The 20879-nt window shown below is 51.8% G+C and overlaps 2 protein-coding genes across 2 annotated transcripts; one reads left to right on the forward strand and one right to left on the reverse strand.

The window, feature by feature from the left end:
* Positions 1-8978: 8978 nt before the first annotated feature.
* On the reverse strand, positions 8979-19893 carry LOC142931028 (1-acylglycerol-3-phosphate O-acyltransferase Pnpla3-like). Its single transcript, XM_076074270.1, has 6 exons — positions 19846-19893; positions 19539-19669; positions 17023-17437; positions 16093-16158; positions 12874-13026; positions 8979-9205 (listed from the first exon to the last, which is right to left on the reverse strand). Exons 1-6 carry the CDS (start codon positions 19891-19893, stop codon positions 9065-9067), a joined length of 954 nt encoding a protein of 317 aa, XP_075930385.1. The 3' UTR covers positions 8979-9064.
* On the forward strand, positions 11504-12129 carry LOC116952587 (large ribosomal subunit protein eL24-like). The gene is given in 2 exon segments (XM_032972073.2): positions 11504-11941; positions 11943-12129. Coding segments are annotated over 2 exon segments (474 nt in total). The 5' UTR covers positions 11504-11530; the 3' UTR covers positions 12006-12129.
* Positions 19894-20879: the final 986 nt, after the last annotated feature.

The following is a 20879-nucleotide window of genomic DNA, read 5'->3' on the forward strand; positions in this document are numbered from 1 at the left end:
AGATGTCGGCGACGTGGGTCCAGCAAGCGACACCGCTGTCGCCTCCATCGAACTACCGAGCACTCGGTCGCTCGCGGACGCACAAGAGGATAGTCCCTGGCGAGCACAGCGGGGTTGACTCAGCCCTTCGTTAAAGTGAGCACCCACGTTGCGAATATCAGAGGGGGTTTGTCTGATACTCGATTGCAACTACAAGCACCACGGTGGCGAGATGTTAACTGAATCTCCTGGTATATAGGAGGTCGTGGGTTCGATTCACGACCCTAACACCTGTGTATTTGGAGTGTGCATGTTTGTTCTCCCCGTGGTCGTGTGGATGTTTCTCCGGTTTTTCCCTCCACATTTAGAAACATGCCTTTAGAGTATTTGGCTGCAATAAAAATGTTTTATTCATAAAATGGCCACATGATAGGCCACTTCGTTGAGCTATCATTTGTGGCCAGGTCGCTTCTGAAAAAGAGCTACATAGCTCAGTGGGCCCTACCTGGTAAAATAAAAAGTTTAGTATTAGTGTATCTCTTCGTACGTTGATTTACAAAACTGATCAGAAAACATTTTTTTAAGTACAGTAATTCTAATCAGACCCTATGGTGTTAACAAATTCAGTCTCCAACTCTTATCATTCACTCTGTCTCTGTGTCCTCTCAATATGTTGTGAAGGTTCATTGACCGAAACGTCGCATATTATACATTCATTTTTTTTAAGGCCACACGCGCAGTTGTGTTTTCTATAATAGAGGGTTTTTGTTGGGTTAGATCGCGTAAATATGTGTGTCGCTAGATCCGCCACCACCCCACACAGCCGATTAGACCAACACAGGAGGATTTCTTCACAGTTCTGGCTGTCGCCTGATGATGCGAGTTGTATTGCCAGCGAAACATCGTACTCGAATTGTAAATGTTCGTGGGTTTACTCTCCAACACACCGGTGTGCTGAAAGTAGTTTCGTTTACGTGACAACCCTTACTTATTGGCTGAGTCGGGTGATGGCGGGTTTAACGGCACATTTATATATGTACGCGATCTCACCCCCCAAAAAAAACCTCTATTATGGAGAATATTGGTCGCGACAGCCTACTACAACGTGTTATACACACAGTGTGTTATTGACGAACGTGTTGTGTTTCATTTTGCAACTGTGCTTATGCACCACTGCCAACGCAGTAGCATCACCAAACGACGTTTACTATGGATGGACTCGCCCCTGGCATAGGAATGTGGCTGCCTGTAATCCAGCACCGGAGGCAGCAGCAAGAGTTGGTGGATCACCGCGCGAATACTGTGAAACTCCCTTCGCTGTGGACGTCGAGGAGCCGTTCCCCTGGCTCGCAATGAGATGGCGGTATAGCAAACCGCGGACTCCACCTGTTCTGCACGTATGGGATAGCGCGTTTCCCCCTCGCGCACTTGGGTTTTCTCTGGGTGCTCCAGTTCCCCTTCCACTCATTTATTGGCCGATGACGCTGAAGTACATAGAGGACTGCAGAGCTTGGTGTGCGGGACTTTTATGCCGGCTTACCACGTGACTGCTGCTGCGTTCCCGCGACTCGTCTGTGGTTCCGCCTTCTGAGTCGTACTCTCTCAGCTCTCTCTTTATTCGAGAGCACGGAGGAATTCAGCTAAATGTTTATCGTTGGGATTGATGGGAAGGTATGTTGGGCACTGCTCATGGGATAGCAGGCGGAGATAGACGCCCCCGATAGCACGTGAAGCAACGTTCAGAACATCGCGGGGCGCGCTGCATTGCTCAATGCCACGAGTTCTCGAAGTCGTGACCAGTAGGTGGGACTCATACACACAAAGTGTTTTCCATAAATTAACCACAACAACCTCGCTGATCTCGTCAAGGAGCATAAAGGCATCACGCAAGCGCCCGCCATCCTCACAGCAGATTTTGGCTGGCCATCAAACAAAGACAGTGACCGCATCGCGCGCACTTTCAGATTCGCTTCTGCAGCCGTCTGGAACGCACTTCACACACTCACTAACCACACTGCAGGCCACAACAACACACTCTCCCACCCACTCACCACACTGCAGGTCACAACAACACACTCTCCCACCCACTCACCACACTGCAGGTCACAACAACACACCCACTCACCACACTGCAGGTCACAACAACACAACAACAATAACCGCCATTCGCCACTGAGTGGCGGAGACGTCACCATGACGCTTGTGCCAGGCTATGTGCACGTTGAGGCCACGTGAAGTGTCGAACGCCCGCTGGCAGGAGGTCACGGGACAGATGCACCACCTGTGCCCAAATCTGTGCCAACTTGCTGTGTTTTAGCCACCCGGCGCTCCGTTTATTGTTGTGAGCGTCGCTCCTCCACCCTCCGTTGTTGTTGAAGGGTGACTGCCTCCAACTGCCCAGTAGCGTCCTTCACGAGCCTCCTCCACAGAGACCGATCTTGACTTCGCTGATACCAGTCATCGGCAAGTCCACTCAGCTCCACATCCTCCTGTACCACATCACTCCATCTCTTCTCTTGCTCGTGCCGCGCCCGCTGTTTAGGCATGCGGTGGCTAGGCATACGGGCTACATGTCCCAGCCAATGCAGCCTTGCCTTCCGGAGGAGCTCACCGTATAGACTTTGTCCAGATCTTTCAAGGATGTGTGAGCTCCTCACACAATCCAGCCTGGTTAAACCCAGGATGGAGCATAGGCATGCCAGCCTAAATGTTTATAACCGGCGAAGATTTTCCATTAGGGGGGTCCACGTTTCGCGAGCGTAGAGAAGGGAGGGAATGACTGTGGCCGAGAAGACCTGAAGCCTCGTGCGCAGCAACAGACCAGGTAGCTTCCATGCAGCGTTACTCAACCAATGAAAAATAATGCCGCTCGATTGATTCGGAGTAAGACCTCTGCTGTCAAACCGGAGTCGGTCATCAGCACACTGCCCAGGTATGGGAAAACTCTCCACTCTCTCCACAAATGCCCCATCACCGATTGGGAGTTGTGGGGGTGGAGTGTCCGATGGTACAAAATACCCAGGCAAGTGCTTAGTTTTGGTGGGGCTGATGCTAAGGCCCCACCTCTTAGTGGCAAGCTCCAGGTTCAGCAGCAGTGCCTCCTCCTCTGAGTGAGCAGCAATTACCAGATTATCGGCATATATATCATGGTTGAGCCATTCCTTGACCGCACCCGGGAATCGTTCAGCCTCCCATTGTATCTGTAGCAGATGGAAATTCCTCTGGTACAGCTAATTGAAGGCTTCACGAACTACGTGGTCGAAATAGATGTTAAATAATGTGGGAGCCAGAGGACATCCTTGTCTCACCCCAAGGTGAACAGGAAATGGCTACGACTCCCGGTCATGGGAATCAGAGCCCGCTCACCATCATGAATGTCCTTCATGAGCAGAGGGTCAGGGACTCCGAAAGTACGAAGAACAACCCAGAGCCCAGGCCTACTGATGGTATCATAGGCTTTGACCAGGTTAATAAAGCAGAGATGTAGGTCTTGTTGGAATTCCCTACATCTCTGCTGTAGCAGACGGATAGAAAATATGGCATCTGTGCAGGACCGCCCTTTCCTGAAACCGCATTTGGGCTCTGCAAGCCTCTCCTGAGCGTGCCTGGTAAGGTGGATGTTCAATAATCCTTGCCAGGACCTTTCCTGGCACACTGAAGAGTGAGATGCCCCTCTAATTGTTACAGACTGTGCGGTCCCCCTTCTTAAAGAGGGAGACCACCAGGGCATCCTTCCAATCCTGTGGAACCCGTGCAGTGGTCCAGACTGTTGTTATGATGTGATGTCGGGCAGTCTGTGCACAAATGCCACCCTCCCTCAGCATTTCGCTTGAGAGATCATCTCTGGCCGGTGCCTTTGCTGTTCTCAGACTCCGGATCGCCTTCAGTACTTCCTCAACAGATGGCACCTCAGCCAGCCACTCACAGGGAGTGACTTCTTCTTCCAATATTTGAGGCACCACAGCCTCAGCAGGGTCATCCCCACTTTGTCCCACGATGTATTCCAGGCTGAGGGATTTCCCTTCCCCCAGGACCTCACAGAAATTATCAGCAAATCTCCAAACCTGTTCCTGGGTATCGGAGATTGGATCACCGTTCTTTCCCCTAATGATGGTAAAAGGTGTGGCGCTGCAGGTTACGTTTTTGATGGCGTTAAAGAGCGATTTGTGATCGCAGGCCATTGAGGCAGACTCCATCTCCTCAGCAACCCGCTACCACCACCCATCCTTGCAGCGCCTCACGGCTCTCCGTACCTCCGAGCGAAAGCTGCGGTAAGCCTCCTCATTCTCTGACATGGGATGCTGTAGACGGTGAGAGTATGCCTGTCGCTTTTTCTCAGCCAGCCTGAACACCTTCTCTGTCAGCCAGGGTATCTGGGGAGGTCTGGACCGTGTACCCAAAGCAGCCTTTACAGCCGCATGAGTCACAGTCTGAAACTTCACCCAATTCCCCTCGACATCAGGAGGAGTAGGGGACGATGCCAACACCAGCCGCAAGCGATGATTACATTCTCGCTTGCAACTTTCATCAGCAAGCTAAGACCATGCCGCTATAAGTTTGAATGGGGTCCTGGGTGTACACCTACCACCAGAGTGGAAGAATGGCAGGCGCATCTTACAGATGACAAGTCGATGGTCAGAGGGTAGATCAGCTCCACGGTAGGTCCTGGTGTCAAGGACATGGGCCCGCATCCGCTGTTCCATCACTATCTAGTCCAGCAGATGTTGTTGCTTGGACCCGACATGCATCCATGATGTTTTGTGGATGCGCCAATGCCAGAACAGCATGTTGGTAATTACAAGCCCATGGGCTGCACAAAAGTCTAGCAGATTCCTGCTGTTGTTATTGAACTGATCTGTCCCATTCCTTCCAATCACTCCAGACTAGGTGCCAGCATCATGACCAACTCGGGCATTGAAATCACCCAAGATGACTCTATCCCGAGGGGCCACTTTAGCTAGCACCTGTGACAGGAGGTCATAGAAGGTATTTAACTGATCGGCCTTGCCTGCATCCCTCCACGGATGTTTGTCTTCGGTGGGGGCATAAGTAACCACGACCACCACTCCTCGCCTCTGGTTGATGGGAAGGCGAGCTCAAAGTAGCCTGGGCCTTACAGCTTCCCACATCTCTCCGCCACGCTCCCATGCCCCCTTCATTCTTTTGTTCAGAAGAAGTGCCACTTCTTGTTGTTTGGCAGTCTGCTGTCCCGAGTAGAGGACTGTCCACCCCTCATGGTGGCAGGAGCCAGAGCCGGTCCACCGGACCTCCTATATACCACAGAGATCCAGGCACAACCGGTCCAGCTCCCGACAGAGGAGTGGCAGCCTCTCCTCCGCAGTGAGCGTTTGAACATTCCACGTGGCCACCCATAGTGGTTTTTTGTTGTTTTTGGAGGAGCCTGAGGGTAAGGATTCAGTCTCCTGGCTTCGCCAAACGGTGTTTGGCCAGGAGACGTCATAGACACCTGTCCCCCCGTGGCCTCCGGCACAAGCTTAGTTACATTTTTAAATCGTGGTTTGGTGGTAATTAATTGAAGGTGAAGGGGTTACGAGCCCCTCGCACCCGTCTAAAGCTCCCATTTGGCCGCTGTGGTGGTTACAAACGCTATATGGGGGAATGGCCAATCTAAGTTGGCCCTCCCCCCATGGCACTGCCCACCACAGCGTTGCCGTCCAGCACCAACGAGGAGGTAGGGGGTTGTTTTTTCACCACACTGCAGGTCACAACAACACACTCACCCACTCACCACACTGCAGGTCACACCCACTCACCTACTCACCACACGGCAGGTCACAACAACACACTCACTCACCCATTCACCACACTGCAGGTCACACCTTCTCACTCACTCACCACACTGCAGGTCACAACAACACACTCACCCACTCACCACACTGCAGGTCACACCCACTCACTCACCACACTGCAGGTCATAACAACACACCCACTCACTCACTCACCACAATCAGGTTACCTCAATTATCTCTCTGCTTTCATCCCTCACACCGCTCCACTCTGAATGATCTCCCCTCATCGTCTCTCCTTTCACCGCCAAGCTCTTAATGATAACCGAGTTTTATTTAAGATGCGCATTACACCCTAGTGTATATATATATCTATTACCACTTTGATATTGTTCTTTGTTGCTGGTCTCTTGACGTTTTGGGCCTTTGACGTTCAATAACTCTGTTTATAACAAAGTAACTGGTATCAAAAAAATAAAAATAGATTTTACCCTTTCAGGCAATAAAACAGGAGGTGTTAAGATGTTCAAACAACAAAATAAACTTTTTGCAAGGCATCAAGTCTGTATTAACCACACGTACAGTACTTGCGGTCAAACAAACATGCTCTGATAATATATGGCATTGTCTTTGAAACTGATTGGCCTACACCAGAGACAACTTTCTTTAGGGCCCAATCTCACCAGTGTCAGACCAGAGAACGCCACAAGACGAACAGTACAAAGACAATGCCACTATCAGAGCATTTATAGCTCGGAGTGAGCAGCTACAAAATGGGTAAAACCTATTTTATTTACAAATTGCCAGAAAGGGTAAAACCTATTCTTATTTTTCATGTTTTTATACTGGCAAAAAGGTCCCATTTTTAAGACATGTTCATGCTACTGCTACTGCGTTGGCAGGAATGCACAAGCACAAACAACAAACTCAACACGTCCGTCAACAAAAATAAACACTCTGTGAGGCCTTTAAAAGGAAAAGTATACGTTTTATTTTACTTCCAGTGGAAATTAAACACCTCGCAGATCAGTAAAGAAGAAAAAAAACCCAGCCAAATATATTCGTCTCTATAACAAGTTGTGGTCTTTATACATCGGCAACGTTTCAGGCAATGGCCCTACTTAATGGCACGTACATTCTTCGTGGATTTTGTTTTGCTATGAATGGTCATTGCCTAAAACATGGCCTTTTATACATTTGTAGTGACGGTATATCTAGGGGGATAGAGCGCTGAACAGGGTGAAGGAAAGGCAGCGCACAACAGGATAAAAGGGGAGCGTGGAGATTATCGAGGGTCGACTGAGTGAGTAAAGTTCGGTGGGTCGGGTCACGTCATCGGGTCGTGGAGCTGCAATAGCCTCGTTTATAGGGGGTTACGTAGAGACAAGGACGTCTACACCAATTATAGAACCAGCTCCGAAAAGGTCCTGATTAAAGGAAGTGTTAATAAACGGATTGCCTCCAACCACGTAGTGTGTGTCTTCATTTAGGAGCACTACACATTTGTAGTAACATGGAATGGGTCACTACGGCATGTAGCGCTGGCTGCTGGCAAGAAGGGGCCCGGCTGCCCTAGCGACCCTGTCGGTCAGCTGGTGAGCGGGTAGGCGGGAGGAAGGGATGTGGGGAGAAGGTGACGGAGGGGGTACGGGAAAAAGCCCCGGAACCTTCTAGGCGGGGGAGCGTAGCCGAGAGAGAGCGAGGCACCGCTGGGGAGATAAGAGGGGGGACCCGGAGAGACTGGAGCTCGTCAAGTCTCATCAAGTCTTCGTCATCGTCTGGAACACCGTCTCTACCCTCGTCTTCAGCCTTGTGGGTTAGGCGCCTGTTGCTGTCCTGACCCAATTATAGTATCCCCTGTGTCTGCGAAGGCCATAAATAAACAGAGTGCCTCCTACTGTAGTGTCTATTGAGTGCATCACTACACATTTTTACTTTTAAGGCCCCACAAACACGGCATGATTTATTTTTAAACGATAGAACTATTTTCATTTTAGAGGGTAAGGCCCACTGAGCTGTATAGCTCTTTTTTCAGGAGCGACCTGATCACAAACGATAACTCAATGCAGTGACTTATCATGTGGAAATGTATAGCAGCCAAATACTCTAAATCCACGTTGATCTAAATGTGGAGGGAAAAACCGGACGACCCGGAGAAAGACCCACGTGGCCACGAGGAGAGGCAGAGACATGCAAACTCCAAATATACAGCAGGCGTCAGGTTCTCACAGCCTCCTGCATACCAGGCGAGGGAGTTAACATTTCGCCACCACGACGCCCAGTTGACGGCCGTGTTGAGTTCCGTGTTGAACCTCCGTGCACTGGCACCCATTGGAATGAGGCACCGTCTGTAGGAGTCTTTGCCCGCATTCAGAAAGCCGCGTGGGCCTCGTGCGGCGGCATCCTCCTGCTTGTGCCTACTCGCTCGGATCGGCCCCTCGCGGCAACCCTCCCCACCCCGAGGCCAACTTCACGCGGCCAATGTTAAGATTGATAATTGAAAACAGAAAAGAAAATCATCTTGGATTGTGCCACTACTATTTTCGGATCTGGTGGAATGTGTTTTTGTCGTAAACCCTCCACCACCCGACGTAGCCAAACCAATGAAATCGTCACGCGTTGTGAGCATTTAAGGTTGGACGCGCCAAATGTAATTCTTTGGCAAATTTCTCACGGCCCAGTTTAGCAATCAGATAGAGCTGATGGTCACCCCTTTAGCTGATGCTGCAGGGTTGTAACCCGCCTCCTGCCAGTCTACAGCACCAATCCCCCTTCCACATCAGCTACTCATCTCGGTTTGAGTCGACACTGAATGAGAACAGAATAGATTCAAATAGAACTCGCATAGAGACCCAAACACTCAGTCAGGGACCCATAGACTCATACAGAGACCTATAGACTCACAAAGCAACCCATAGACTGACACAAACTCACACCCGCACCTCCGATTAGCACGGTTGGCTACTGACATGCGAAAGAAGTCCACCATACATTGAGACCCATAGACTGTTAAAGTCCAAGCTCTAAAGATCTTTCTCACGATCACTCATGCGGTACGGTGTCTACGGACGCCTTCACGGTTATACACGACGCGATTCCCACCCCCCTGCTTGTTAAAAATTGAGATGTTATTGATATTTACCAAAATATATATTTTAAAGTAGGGCTCCGTTTAAAAAAGACTCGACGTTTCGGGACGGCAGCAACCCCACCCCCCAATCCAGACGCGTGCCCCTCCCTCCCTCACCCGTAGAACCGCCTCCACATTCACTCCGGCCCGGTGCGGGTCCCTCCAGCCCAGTAGGGGTCCTTCCTGCGGGGGCAGGGGAGGGGGTCCTCTACTGGGGGCTGCGGTCCCACTTCTCGGCGTGCAGGAAGCGCGCCGCGTCCTGGAAGCCGCAGTGGAAGACGCCCTCCATGGTACGCCGAGGGGGAGGCAGCACAGCGCGCGCCACGCGCAGCGCGTTCCGCACGTTCAGCTGTGGCAGAGACAAAGGTCCCCCGGTACGTCCTGTGATCGATGGACTGTTGGGGCAAGTGCTGTTAGCGAGGAGCGCCTATGAAGGCCGGCACGGCGCACGAGGGGGTGGGTGGCCAGCAACAACGCCCGGCCGCCTTTGTCTCCCCAATGTTGATTTTTACTACACCACGGCACCGGGTACTCATTTGAGGCTGAGTCGACTTAGGGGAGGAGGCCCAGGACCGGTTCAGATAATCGCTGTCACTGGTGTTGGCCGTGAGCGGGAATCGAACTCGGGTTGCTGGGTTTTGTAGTGCAGCGCGCTAATCGCTACCCCACCGCTTCTCACGCAAGGCCGTAACTATAATATATATTGGGGGGGACACATATGCTCAAAATGTCCCCCCCAATATATTGCTATAAAAAATATTTTTTAAAAATAATAATTACGATGCTATGTAAATAAAAACAATTTGCTAAACCTTGGCCAAAATATCTGGACTTGTCTTCATATAACAATGCATAGATTTATGTTCATATGATTGTAGTTATGGTTGTACTTTATTAATCCCTAATATCTGCCATTACATACAATGAAACAAGAAAAGGTCAAAAAGTAAAAACAGAGCAATTTAATACAATACACTAATTTACATTATTTTTTTTTTAAAGTTCATTTCATGTGTTAGTGAATTTTTTTATGTTTTAGGCAGGAAATTAGTTTTCAAATTTGGATTTATTTATTTTTTTCTGGGGGGGGGGGACCCCCAGACCCCCTGGGAGATTTGATCCCCCCCAATGTTGACTCCATGGCTACGGCCTTGTCCCCACGTACACCTGCGTGGCTACGAGTCGGGTGTTCGAGGGTCTTCCGACACAAATTTGATGACGATGATAATAATGTAATAATGTCAACTTGTAACACTGCGCCGCTGCCACACACTATTCGCTCGCTCTCGGAGAGAAAGCATTATTCAGAGGTAATAATAATAATAACTTACACTTATGAAGTGCGTTTCACCCAGAGGTCGCAAGGCGCTGCACAGAGCGAATAGAGAGTTTAGTAACTCACGCAATTCTAAAACCGAAGATAAGCACGCAGGCTCATGATTTGAGAACACGCCTCCAAATCACATAACAATTTTAACAAAGAGAAAAAGCCTTGAATAAAACAAACTCTAATGGGCGGGGATTTAAATAAACCGAGGGACTCAGCTGATCGAATATTGGACAGGGAGTGAATTCCACAGCTTGGGGGCCACACGAGAAAAAGCCCCCGGGGTCACCCATTAAGCGGGTGGCTCGATATGTCGGTACACCCCCCCCCACCCCCATGCGAGGAGGAACCACGAGATGAGCGGGGAAGCAGCAGCAGCCACAGTGAGCCGGTGCCGACATTTCCCCAATGTCTGCGGTCCTCTGCGTATTAAGATGTTATTGTCCAATGCACGAGCTGTTTATAGATATTGTGAGGAAATGTGAGTACCTGGGGGGGGGGACTCCCGTTTGTGCGAGGGGGCAACACTCTATCCCATACAGACGGAACAGGTGGGGGTCCACATCTTTTTTTGCTGTTACCGCCTTCTCCTGGCGAGCCAGGGTACCGGGCTCCTCCTCGACATCTTGCCCACGGGGAGAACGGGGTGTCGCGAACATCGGGTCCAGGGCTATCACCAAGGCGTCGTGTTTTCACGGACGGACAAACTCTTCCAGCTCCGCAACGACGTCGCTCTGCGTGACGCCAATTGTGCGGTGTCGTTTATTCACCCCGTGGCCTCAATTCGGAGACGCCACCGTCGCCGTCTTCTTATTTAAACGTAATTTGTAAAGCGCCTTAACCACCACGGCGCTTCATACGAAGAATTAAGAACGGCACAACGTGTGAGTGTAATGGTGGAGATGGGGTGAATAAAATCTGATGAGCGGAAGCTATGGGGGTGGTGAATCTGTGACGATGCGTCGACTCAGTGAAAGCGAAATTGATGAGAGAGAATGATGATGATGCTGTATGGATTGAATACATTAATAAAGAGGTTGAGTGAAAGCCATTCTGAACTGGGAGACACGCGGCCCACCACAGGGGCCCGCGTTTGATGAGAAAGAGGAGAGATGAGAGAGAGGGGAAAGAGAGGAGAGAGATATTTGAGAAGTGTTGGCTTTCGCGACCGCTGTTGTGAATGACTCATTCTAACCAATTTTTGTTGTTGTTTTGGGTCAGATCGCGTAAATAAAATGTGCGTCGTGCACCCTCGTCCACCCGACAAAGCCATATTAATAAAGTCGTCACGTGCGAAGAAAAAAAAAAGAGAGGAAAGAGAGGAGAGAGACGAGAGAGGCCGGCGCTATGAAGCTCAAGCTGTGTAGTTTCAGTGGATACAAGATCTACCCAGGTCATGGGGTCAGATTCACCCGCGTGGACGGCAAGGTTTTCCAGTTCCTCGATGCCAATTGCGAGTCTGCGTTCCTCTCAAAGCGCAATCCGCGGCAAATCAACTGGACGGTCCTCTACAGACGCAAGCACAAGAAGGGCCAGCAGGAGGAGGCGTCTAAGAAGAGGTCTCGCCGTGCCGTGAAGGCTCAGCGAGCCATCACAGGCGCCACGCTCTCCGACTTCCTCGCCAAGCGCAACCAGAAGCCCGAGATCCGTAAGGCTCAGCGCGAGCAAGACATCCGAGCTGCGAAGGAGGCTAAGAAGGTGAAAAGTGGAAGCAAGAAGGCTGCCACAGCTCCTGCCAAGGCTGCAGTTAAGGCTGCCCCCAAAGCAGAAAATCGCCAAAACGATGAAGTCCGCAGCTCCCAGAGTGGGGGGCAAACGCTGAGGTAGGTGGGGAGGACATCCCTCAAAATTACCCCTCCACAGAGTGAACATCATGGAGTTACCATCACCGGGGGGTTGATTTTGTTTTGTTGAAAATAAACAAGTTTGAGTTCTTGAAAAAAAAAGGAGAGAGACGAGGGAGAGGAGAGACGAGAGAGAGTAGGAAGACGAGGGAGAGGAGAGAGATACGAGGGAGAGAAGAGAGAGACGAGGGAGAGAAGAGAGAGGAGAGAGGCGAGGGAAAGGAGAGACGAGAGAGAGTAGGGAGACGAGGGAGAGGAGAGAGAGAGACGAGAGAGGAGAGAGACGAGGGAGAGAAGAGAGAGGAGAGAGACGAGGGAGAGGAGAGAGAGACGAGAGAGGAGAGAGACGAGGGAGAGAAGAGAGACGAGAGAGGAGAGAGACGAGGGAGAGAAGAGAGAGGAGAGAGACGAGGGAGAGGAGAGAGAGACGAGAGAGGAGAGAGACGAGGGAGAGGAGAGAGAGACGAGAGAGGAGAGAGACGAGGGAGAGGAGAGAGAGACGAGAGAGGAGAGAGACGAGGGAGAGGAGAGAGAGACGAGAGAGGAGAGAGACGAGGGAGAGGAGAGAGAGACGAGAGAGGAGAGAGACGAGGGAGAGGAGAGAGAGACGAGGGAGAGGAGAGAGAGACGAGAGAGGAGAGAGACGAGGGAGAGGAGAGCGACGAGAGAGGAGAGAGACGAGGGAGAGGAGAGAGAGACGAGAGAGGAGAGAGACGAGGAAGAGAAGAGAGAGGAGAGTGAAGGGGAGAGAAGAGAGAGACGAGAGTCGTCGCCGTCACCGCCGCCTGCTGCAGCGACGGCGGCGACGACGACGCGGCGGTGGCGGCGTCCCGAATGTCCACGCACCCTGAAGTTCTCCCGCGATACGCGCACAAAGAGCTGCACGGCGCCGGGGTCGCAGGGGCAGATGTCGTGCTGCCCGCTGAACGGGGACACGGTGATGGTGCGGCCGCGCTCCAGCACGGGGAGGTTGTTGGTGAGCCCCCCGTCGAACCAGCACTGGCACCGCGGGGGAGCCGGTGGGAGCACGCACGCAGAGAGAGAGGGGGGAGAGAGAGACACGAAAGAGAAGAGAGAGGTGTCTATGAGACCTTTTTTTTTGCCAGCATACAAAATAATGAAGAACAAGAATAATCTTTACCCCTTTCTGGCAATAAATCAGGAGTTGTGTTTAGATATTGAAAGACCAAATAATTACCTTTTTGCTAGGAATCAAGTCTGCATTAACCACACGTGCTTGTGGCAAAACATGCAAACAAACATCCTCTGATAATATAGATGGCATTGTCTTTGAAACTGATTGGCCTACACCAGAGACAGCAGCCTTTTTTATGGCCGTGTCTCACCACCAGTGTCAGACCAGAGAACGCCAACAAGCGAACAGCACATTATAACGGCAGATTATTATTAGAGCATGTTTGTTTGCACGTTGTACCACAAGTACGTGTGGTTAATGCAGTACTTGACTCCTTGCGAAATTGTATCTACTTGGTGTTTGAACATCTTAACACAACTGCTGTTTTATTGCCAGAAATGGGTAAAACTTATTCTGATTGTTCATAGAGAGAGGGAGGGGTGGGGGAGGCCGAGTGAGACACTGCAACCCACGCAGCACGGCTATCGTACCGAACCATTCCTCCTTTTCCACTGCATAACTGAACCGCACCAGGGCCGAGGTTGTTTTTTTATTACCACTGGAGAACCCGAGCCGTGCCGCGAAGCCGCTTGTCGAAATTCTACATTCCTATGGCATGGGTGAGTCTACCAAGAGAGCAAGCACTGTTGACTTCCCCGCAAAGTGGTTCTCTTGTTATCGACCGCAAAGAGACCATGGGGTGAGCCAATTCCCGACCAGGAATTTAACTCGCGTGGCGCTTGCTCCATCGTTCAGCCGCCCGGCGGGAGATGAGTGCAGGCAGCCTGCAGGTCGGACTCAACTCTAAACTATTTTTTATTTTTATACACTTTGGTTCTATTCGGTAAAGTCACATAGGTAAAAAATAAAACAACAAAAAATCACGACGTTTCGGCCACAACACAAGTGGCCTTCATCAGGTGTAGGGACCAAACTGTCCAGAGGACAGCGTTGGAGTGAAGAAAGCCAAGCGCAGGTCGCCTCCTTTATGCTGTGAGGGGGTAAACAGAAAACGCCTTGACAAAGGAATTAGCAGAAAATGTACTACTGTGAAAGCTTTGAATTAGCATAAAATGACATTACACCACCATGAGAGTTTGGGATGCCACTACTTGAATAAATATACTGTACCATTGAAAATTAGTTTAATGTTTGGTTCGATTTAGAACATCTTTCCAATGGTTGCTTAATTTGAAACCATCTTCTCGGTTGAAATTGTGTCTGTGTTTGTAAATCTGAATTGCCTCGTGAACAAATCTCTGATAAAAACACGTGGGTTTGCAGAGGACCATGGTATCGGAGAAAACTATATCATGATCACCCACAGCGTTGTAACAGTGATCAGCTACGGCAGAATAATTCGTTCTGCCGTGTTTCAAATCTGATTTGTGCTCGCGAATTCGGTCAGAGACATGTCGTTTCGTCTCCCCGATATAGCAGTCACCACAGGTGCAGATCAATTTATAAGCCCCGGGGTACTGTAAGTCAGGAATGACATCCTTCACGGAAGGGATCAGGTCACGGATTTTGTGTACTGTATTGAACCGGACCAGGATCTTGTGTTTGTTTAGAATTTTGGAGATCTTTTTAGTAACGCCTGCTATATATGGTAGTGTGATGGTTTTGATCGGAGTATCAAGTGGTTGTTTCTGTATGGAGGGAGAAACAGCTTGGCGGATGGTACAGTCAGAGTATCCATTCCTTTTGAGGGCCAGATGTGCATGTTTTAATTCACTGGTCAGGTGGTGTTGGTCCAAAATGCAATGAGTCCTGTGGTATAACGTTTTGATGAGATAATTATTTTGCGTTGGGTGGTGATGGGAATCAGGTTTCAAGTAGGAATCTGTGTGGGTGGGTTTCCTGTAGACAGAATTTCCCAATGAGCCATCAGGTCTCCTCTCAAACAGAACATCCAAGAATGGCAGCTTGCCATCTTTCTCCACTTCCATGGTGAATTTGATGGCGGGGTGTCTGGAATTAATGTGGTCTAGGAAAAGGTTCAAAGCTGGGAGGCCATGTGGCCAAATGACGAAAGTGTCATCTACATATCTCTTCCACAGGGAAGGTCTGAGGGTGGAAGTCTGGATGGCGTCTGATTCAAATTTCTCCATGAAAATATTGGCTATCACTGGTGACAAGGGGGTATCCTCATTTTGTTTGTAGAAGGTGCCATTCCAAGTAAAGTAGGTATTGGTGAGGCAGTGCCTAACGAGCGCAGGTGTATCGGGATCTAGTCCATGTTGGACCAGATGTTCAATTATTTCAATGGTATCAGGTACTGGGACCTTGGTGAACAGAGAGACCGCATCGAAGCTGACAAGGATATCGTCAGGGGACAGTACAAAGTCTTTGACCATAGAGACAAATTGGGCTGAGTTAAGTACTGCTGAGGCAGTCTTGCCAGTGAAAGGCAGCAAGGTATCTGACATTTTACCAGATCAGGCCCACTGAGCTACTATATAGCTCTTTTTCAGAAGCAACCTGGCCACAAATAATAGCTCCACGAAGTGGCTGATCGTCCTGTGGACATTTATAGCAGCCACAAACTCTAAACGCGTGTTGATTCTAAATGTGGAGAGAAAAATCGGAGGACCTGGAATATGCAAACTCCAAATATGAAGGCGTCAGGGTCGGGATCAAACCCACGACCCCTATATACCAGGCGAGGTAGTTAACATCTCCTAGCCACCTTGATGATAAGAGAGAGACACGCAAACTCCAAATTATCCAACAGGCGTCAGGGTCGGAATCAAACCCACGACCTCCTCCATACCAGGCGAGGGGGGTAACATCTCCAAGCCACCGCGGGGCCCTAATGTCTGCCCTTGGGACGATTCGGCCACTCAGGGCGGTGGTAAGTGATCTTGGCGGTGGTAGTGACCTTGGCCGTGGTAGTGACCTTGGCGGCGGGGTCTGTGAGGGAGCGGTACCTCTCCGTCGTAGGTGACCGGTTCGAGCCCAGCGTAGAACGGGATGAAGCTGCTGGCCAAGATCACCTGCACACGTGCACACCACAAGACACTCGCACCTGTAACGTTCACTGCTCACGCCCAGACACCAACCTGCATACACTCCCCCTGTATGCACACCCGTGCGTGCGTGTGTATGTTGAACTTCTTTTGCGCCGTACATAGCCAACTGTGCTCATCAGAGGTGTAGGGAAGGACAACAAACTAAACACAAAAAGCACACCGTACAAAGACAAGGCCTTTAAAGACTTTTGGGACAAGTGCTGTTAGCAAGCACCTACCAAGGCTGCTACTGCACACAAGGGGGTGAGTGGCCATGACCACGCCCGGCCGCCTTTGTCTTCCCAGTGACGATGTTTTCACACTACACCAAGTACTAATTTGAAGCTGAGTCGACCTAGGGGAAGCCCAGGACAAGTTCAGATAATCTCCACTGGTGTTGGCCGTCAGTGGGAATCGAACTCGGGTCACCGGCATCATAGCGCAGCGCGCTAACAGCCTACACTACTGCTCCCTCACACCCGTACTCACACTCCTGAGGAACACACATACAAAACGAACACACGCACATACAAAACGAACACACACACATACAAAACGAACACACCGGACCAAAAATGATAGCTCAACCAAGTGGCTCATCACGTGGAGATTTAAAAAGGCCAGATTTTCTAAACGCATGATGTTGATTCTAAATGTGGTGGGAAAAACCGGAGGATCTGGAGAAAAATCCACGTGGCCACGGGAAGAAAGGAAGACAAGAAAACTTCAAATATTAAAGCAGGCATCGTCAGGCTCGGGATGGCACCCACAACCTCCTTATCCCCCTCCTACCCACACCACCACTCCCCCCACCCCCGCCCTCCATGCTATGTGCGTGGACACCGGCACCTGCACGAGCTCCTGCCGCGAGCCGTAGCTGGACACGATGCGGTTGTGCCCGGAGCGCGCGCTGCTGATGGAGATGTGGAGGCGCCCCTCGGCGCGCTTGTGCGCGTCCTCAGGCAGCAGCGCCTCAATCCCGTCCCTGTCGGGTTCATAACCACAGCACGGGTGTGAAACACGGGGTGACCTGCCGTGTCTAGCGGGTTCATAACCACAGCACGGGTGTGAGACACGGGGTGACCTGCCGTGTCTAGCGGGTTCATAACCACAGCACGGGTGTGAGACACGGGGTGACCTGCCGTGACTACCGAGTTCATAACCACAGCACGGGTGTGAGACTGTGTTGCCGCAGCCGCGAAGCCGTTCTACCGACGCCGTGGACGCGACGCCGCCACCTCCGAGCGACGGGGCCGACGCTGCTCTTCCCTCACCACCCCCCACATGAACACACACACACCGTCACACAGAGCCCCCACATGAACACACACACACACCCACATAGAGCCCCCACATGAACACACACACACACCCCCCCATAGAGCCCCCACATGAACACACACACCCCCACATAGAGCCCCCACATGAACACACACACCCCCCCACATAGAGCCCCCACATGAACACACACACACCCATAGAGCCCCCACATGAACACACACACACCCCCACATAGAGCCCCCGCATGAACACACACCCACATAGAGCCCCCACATGAACACACACACACCCATAGAGCCCCCACATGAACACACACACACCCCCACATAGAGCCCCCACATGAACACACACACACCCCCACATAGAGCCCCCGCATGAACACACGCACACCCCCACATAGAGCCCCCACATGAACACACACACACCCATAGAGCCCCCACATGAACACACACACACCCACATAGAGCCCCCACATGAACACACACACCCCCACATAGAGCCCCCACATGAACACACACACACCCCCATAGAGCCCCAACATGAACACACACACACCCCCACATAGAGCCCCCACATGAACACACACACACGCCCACATAGAGCCCCCACATGAACACACACACACACACCCACATAGAGCCCCCACATGAACACACACACCCACATAGAGCCCCCACATGAACACACACACCCACATAGAGCCCCCACATGAACACACACACCCCCACATAGAGCCCCCACATGAACACACACACACCCCCACATAGAGCCCCCACTTGAACACACACACACACCCACATAGAGCCCCCGCATGAACACACACACACCCCCACATAGAACCCCCACATGAACACACACACACACCCATAGAGCCCCCACATGAACACACACACACCCCCACATAGAGCCCCCACATGAACACACACCCACATAGAGCCCCCGCATGAACACACACACACCCCCACATAGAGCCCCCACATGAACACACACACACACCCATAGAGCCCCCACATGAACACACACACACCCCCACATAGAGCCCCCACATGAACACACACACCCCCACATAGAGCCCCCACATGAACACACACACACCCCCATAGAGCCCCAACATGAACACACACACACACCCACATAGAGCCCCCACATGAACACACACACACGCCCACATAGAGCCCCCACATGAACACACACACACATAGAGCCCCCACATGAACACACACACACACCCACATAGAGCCCCCACATGAACACACACACCCACATAGAGCCCCCACATGAACACACACACCCCCACATAGAGCCCCCACATGAACACACACACACCCCCACATAGAGCCCCCACTTGAACACACACCCACATAGAGCCCCCACATGAACACACACACCCACATAGAGCCCCCACATGAACACACACCCCCCCACATAGAGCCCCCACATGAACACACACACACACCCACATAGAGCCCCCACATGAACACACACACACCCCCATAGAGCCCCCGCATGAACACACACACACCCCCACATAGAGCCCCCACATGAACACACACACACACACCCACATAAAGCCCCCACATGAACACACACACACCCACATAGAGCCCCCACATGAACACACACACACCCCCACATAGAGCCCCCACTTGAACACACACACACACACCCACATAGAGCCGCCACAAGAACACACACACCCCCCACATAGAGCCCCCACATGAACACACACACACCCACATAGAGCCCCCACATGAACACACACACACACACCCACATAGAGCCCCCACATGAACACACACACACACCCACATAGAGCCCCCACATGAACACACACACCCACATAGAGCCCCCACATGAACACACACACACACCCACATAGAGCCCCGAGGGGAGGTCACGTGGCCGACAGGTTTTCACCCAGAAGCCCCCTCATGGGACTAATCTTCACGGTTTCCTGTGACCAGGGAATTGGGCGACCTCCCCCGAGGCTAACTCGCACCACGGCACCGTGACTTGGGTGGTAATCACGTGGTCACGAGGGAGCTGCTTAGCCACCGCGGGTAGAAAACACACACAACACACACGGGTCAGCAGACAGGTAGGGGGGTGGAGCCACGAACGGCGGGAAAACAGGGCCGGCCCTCTGATTGGTAGGACAGATGCGCTTGTGCACCAACGCAGCAGCCCCACGGTCGTCCCTTTTGATGTAGAAGGTCTGAGAGAGCACCGGTCCGGGGAGAGTGGCGGGAAATCCGAGCCACCTGATTGGCCGGGAAGGTCAGCGGATCGGCGCCGAATTCTCTTTGATGTAGAGAATAATAAAAGGCGAGAGAAGGTAGGGATAGGGAAGTCGTGTTCTTCTCAAGTCAGGGATCAGAGTAGTCACCTTGCCGGCCACTGGATCGTCCGTGAGAACTTCACGCAGCCTCGCCTCTCCATGGCGCCCCGCACATCCGAGCTGAACCCGCGTGCGAGTGGTGCGCGGAGTTGTGTGAGCGGAGGCGTCGTGTTTGAGTGGCTGAGAAGCGGCGGATTGATTCCAGGCAGCCGTGCGCCAGCCCCGAGCTATGCCCCCCAGACAGGACCCGCGGACCCGAGGGGCTGCACCGCAAGGAGAGGAGCCAGAGAGCGGCAGCCCTCTCCCCACGAGCGAGGAATTGGATAGCGGCGGCTCTCACACGAGCGAGGAGTCCGGAGCCCGCAGCCCTCCCGAGATCAGCCCTCCCCCGGAGGGGGAGCCGGGGGCCCGCATACCCCACAAGACACGGGGTGGCCTGCCGTGACTACCGGGTTCATAACCACAGCACGGGTGTGAGACACGGGGTGGCCTGCCATGTCTACTGGGTTCATAACCACAGCACGGGTGTGAGACACGGGGTGACCTGTCGTGTCTACCGGGTTCATAACCACAGCACGGGTGTGAGACACGGGGTGACCTGTCGTGTTTAGCGGATTCATAACCACAGCACGGGTGTGAGACACGGGGTGGCCTGCCATGTCTACCGGGTTCATAACCACAGCACGGGTGTGAGACGCTGGGTAGCCTGCCGTGCTTGCCGGGTTCACATCCACAACGCCTCCCTCCCGAATCCGTCCCTCCACGTAAACAAATATATAATAGCATTTGTTTACACTTCAGCTAGTAGAGCGTTTTGGCAGCGTGTGACTTCACTGCATTGGTTGAATACATAGGCAACTCTAAAAGTGGGTATGAACCCAAGTTCATACCTCAGCGACGGCTAACGCAAGTGTCGAGCGACATCCGAATAAGTTTTGGTGCCTGCCATCACAAGCCCGCGCTGACCTGCGTGGTGAAGTATGGTCAATCACAACGCCGTAGACTGGCAACGCATATGAATGTCGTTATCCAGTGGAATGTAGAATTGGTTTACGTATGTATGTCGCTCTAAGTCGCTTCTGAAAAA

The sequence above is a fragment of the Petromyzon marinus genome, chromosome 47 (genome assembly GCF_048934315.1).
Source record: "Petromyzon marinus isolate PM22_M1 ecotype Great Lakes invasive population chromosome 47, UKy_Petmar_22M1.pri1.0, whole genome shotgun sequence".
NCBI lineage: Eukaryota > Metazoa > Chordata > Hyperoartia > Petromyzontiformes > Petromyzontidae > Petromyzon > Petromyzon marinus.

Excerpts from the sequence above, each read along its gene's own strand:
- LOC142931028 (XM_076074270.1), bottom strand. The coding sequence starts at position 19,893 with ATGGAGAGGCGAGGCTGCGTGAAGTTCTCACGGACGATCCAGTGGCCG. Across the intron at positions 17,438-19,538 it reads CCCTACCTGTCTGCTGACCC|AGCAGCGTCGGCCCCGTCGC; the intron begins GTGTGTGTTGTG and ends TGGTGAGGGAAG. Across the intron at positions 16,159-17,022 it reads CGCGGCAGGAGCTCGTGCAG|GTGATCTTGGCCAGCAGCTT; the intron begins GTGCCGGTGTCC and ends GCACGTGTGCAG.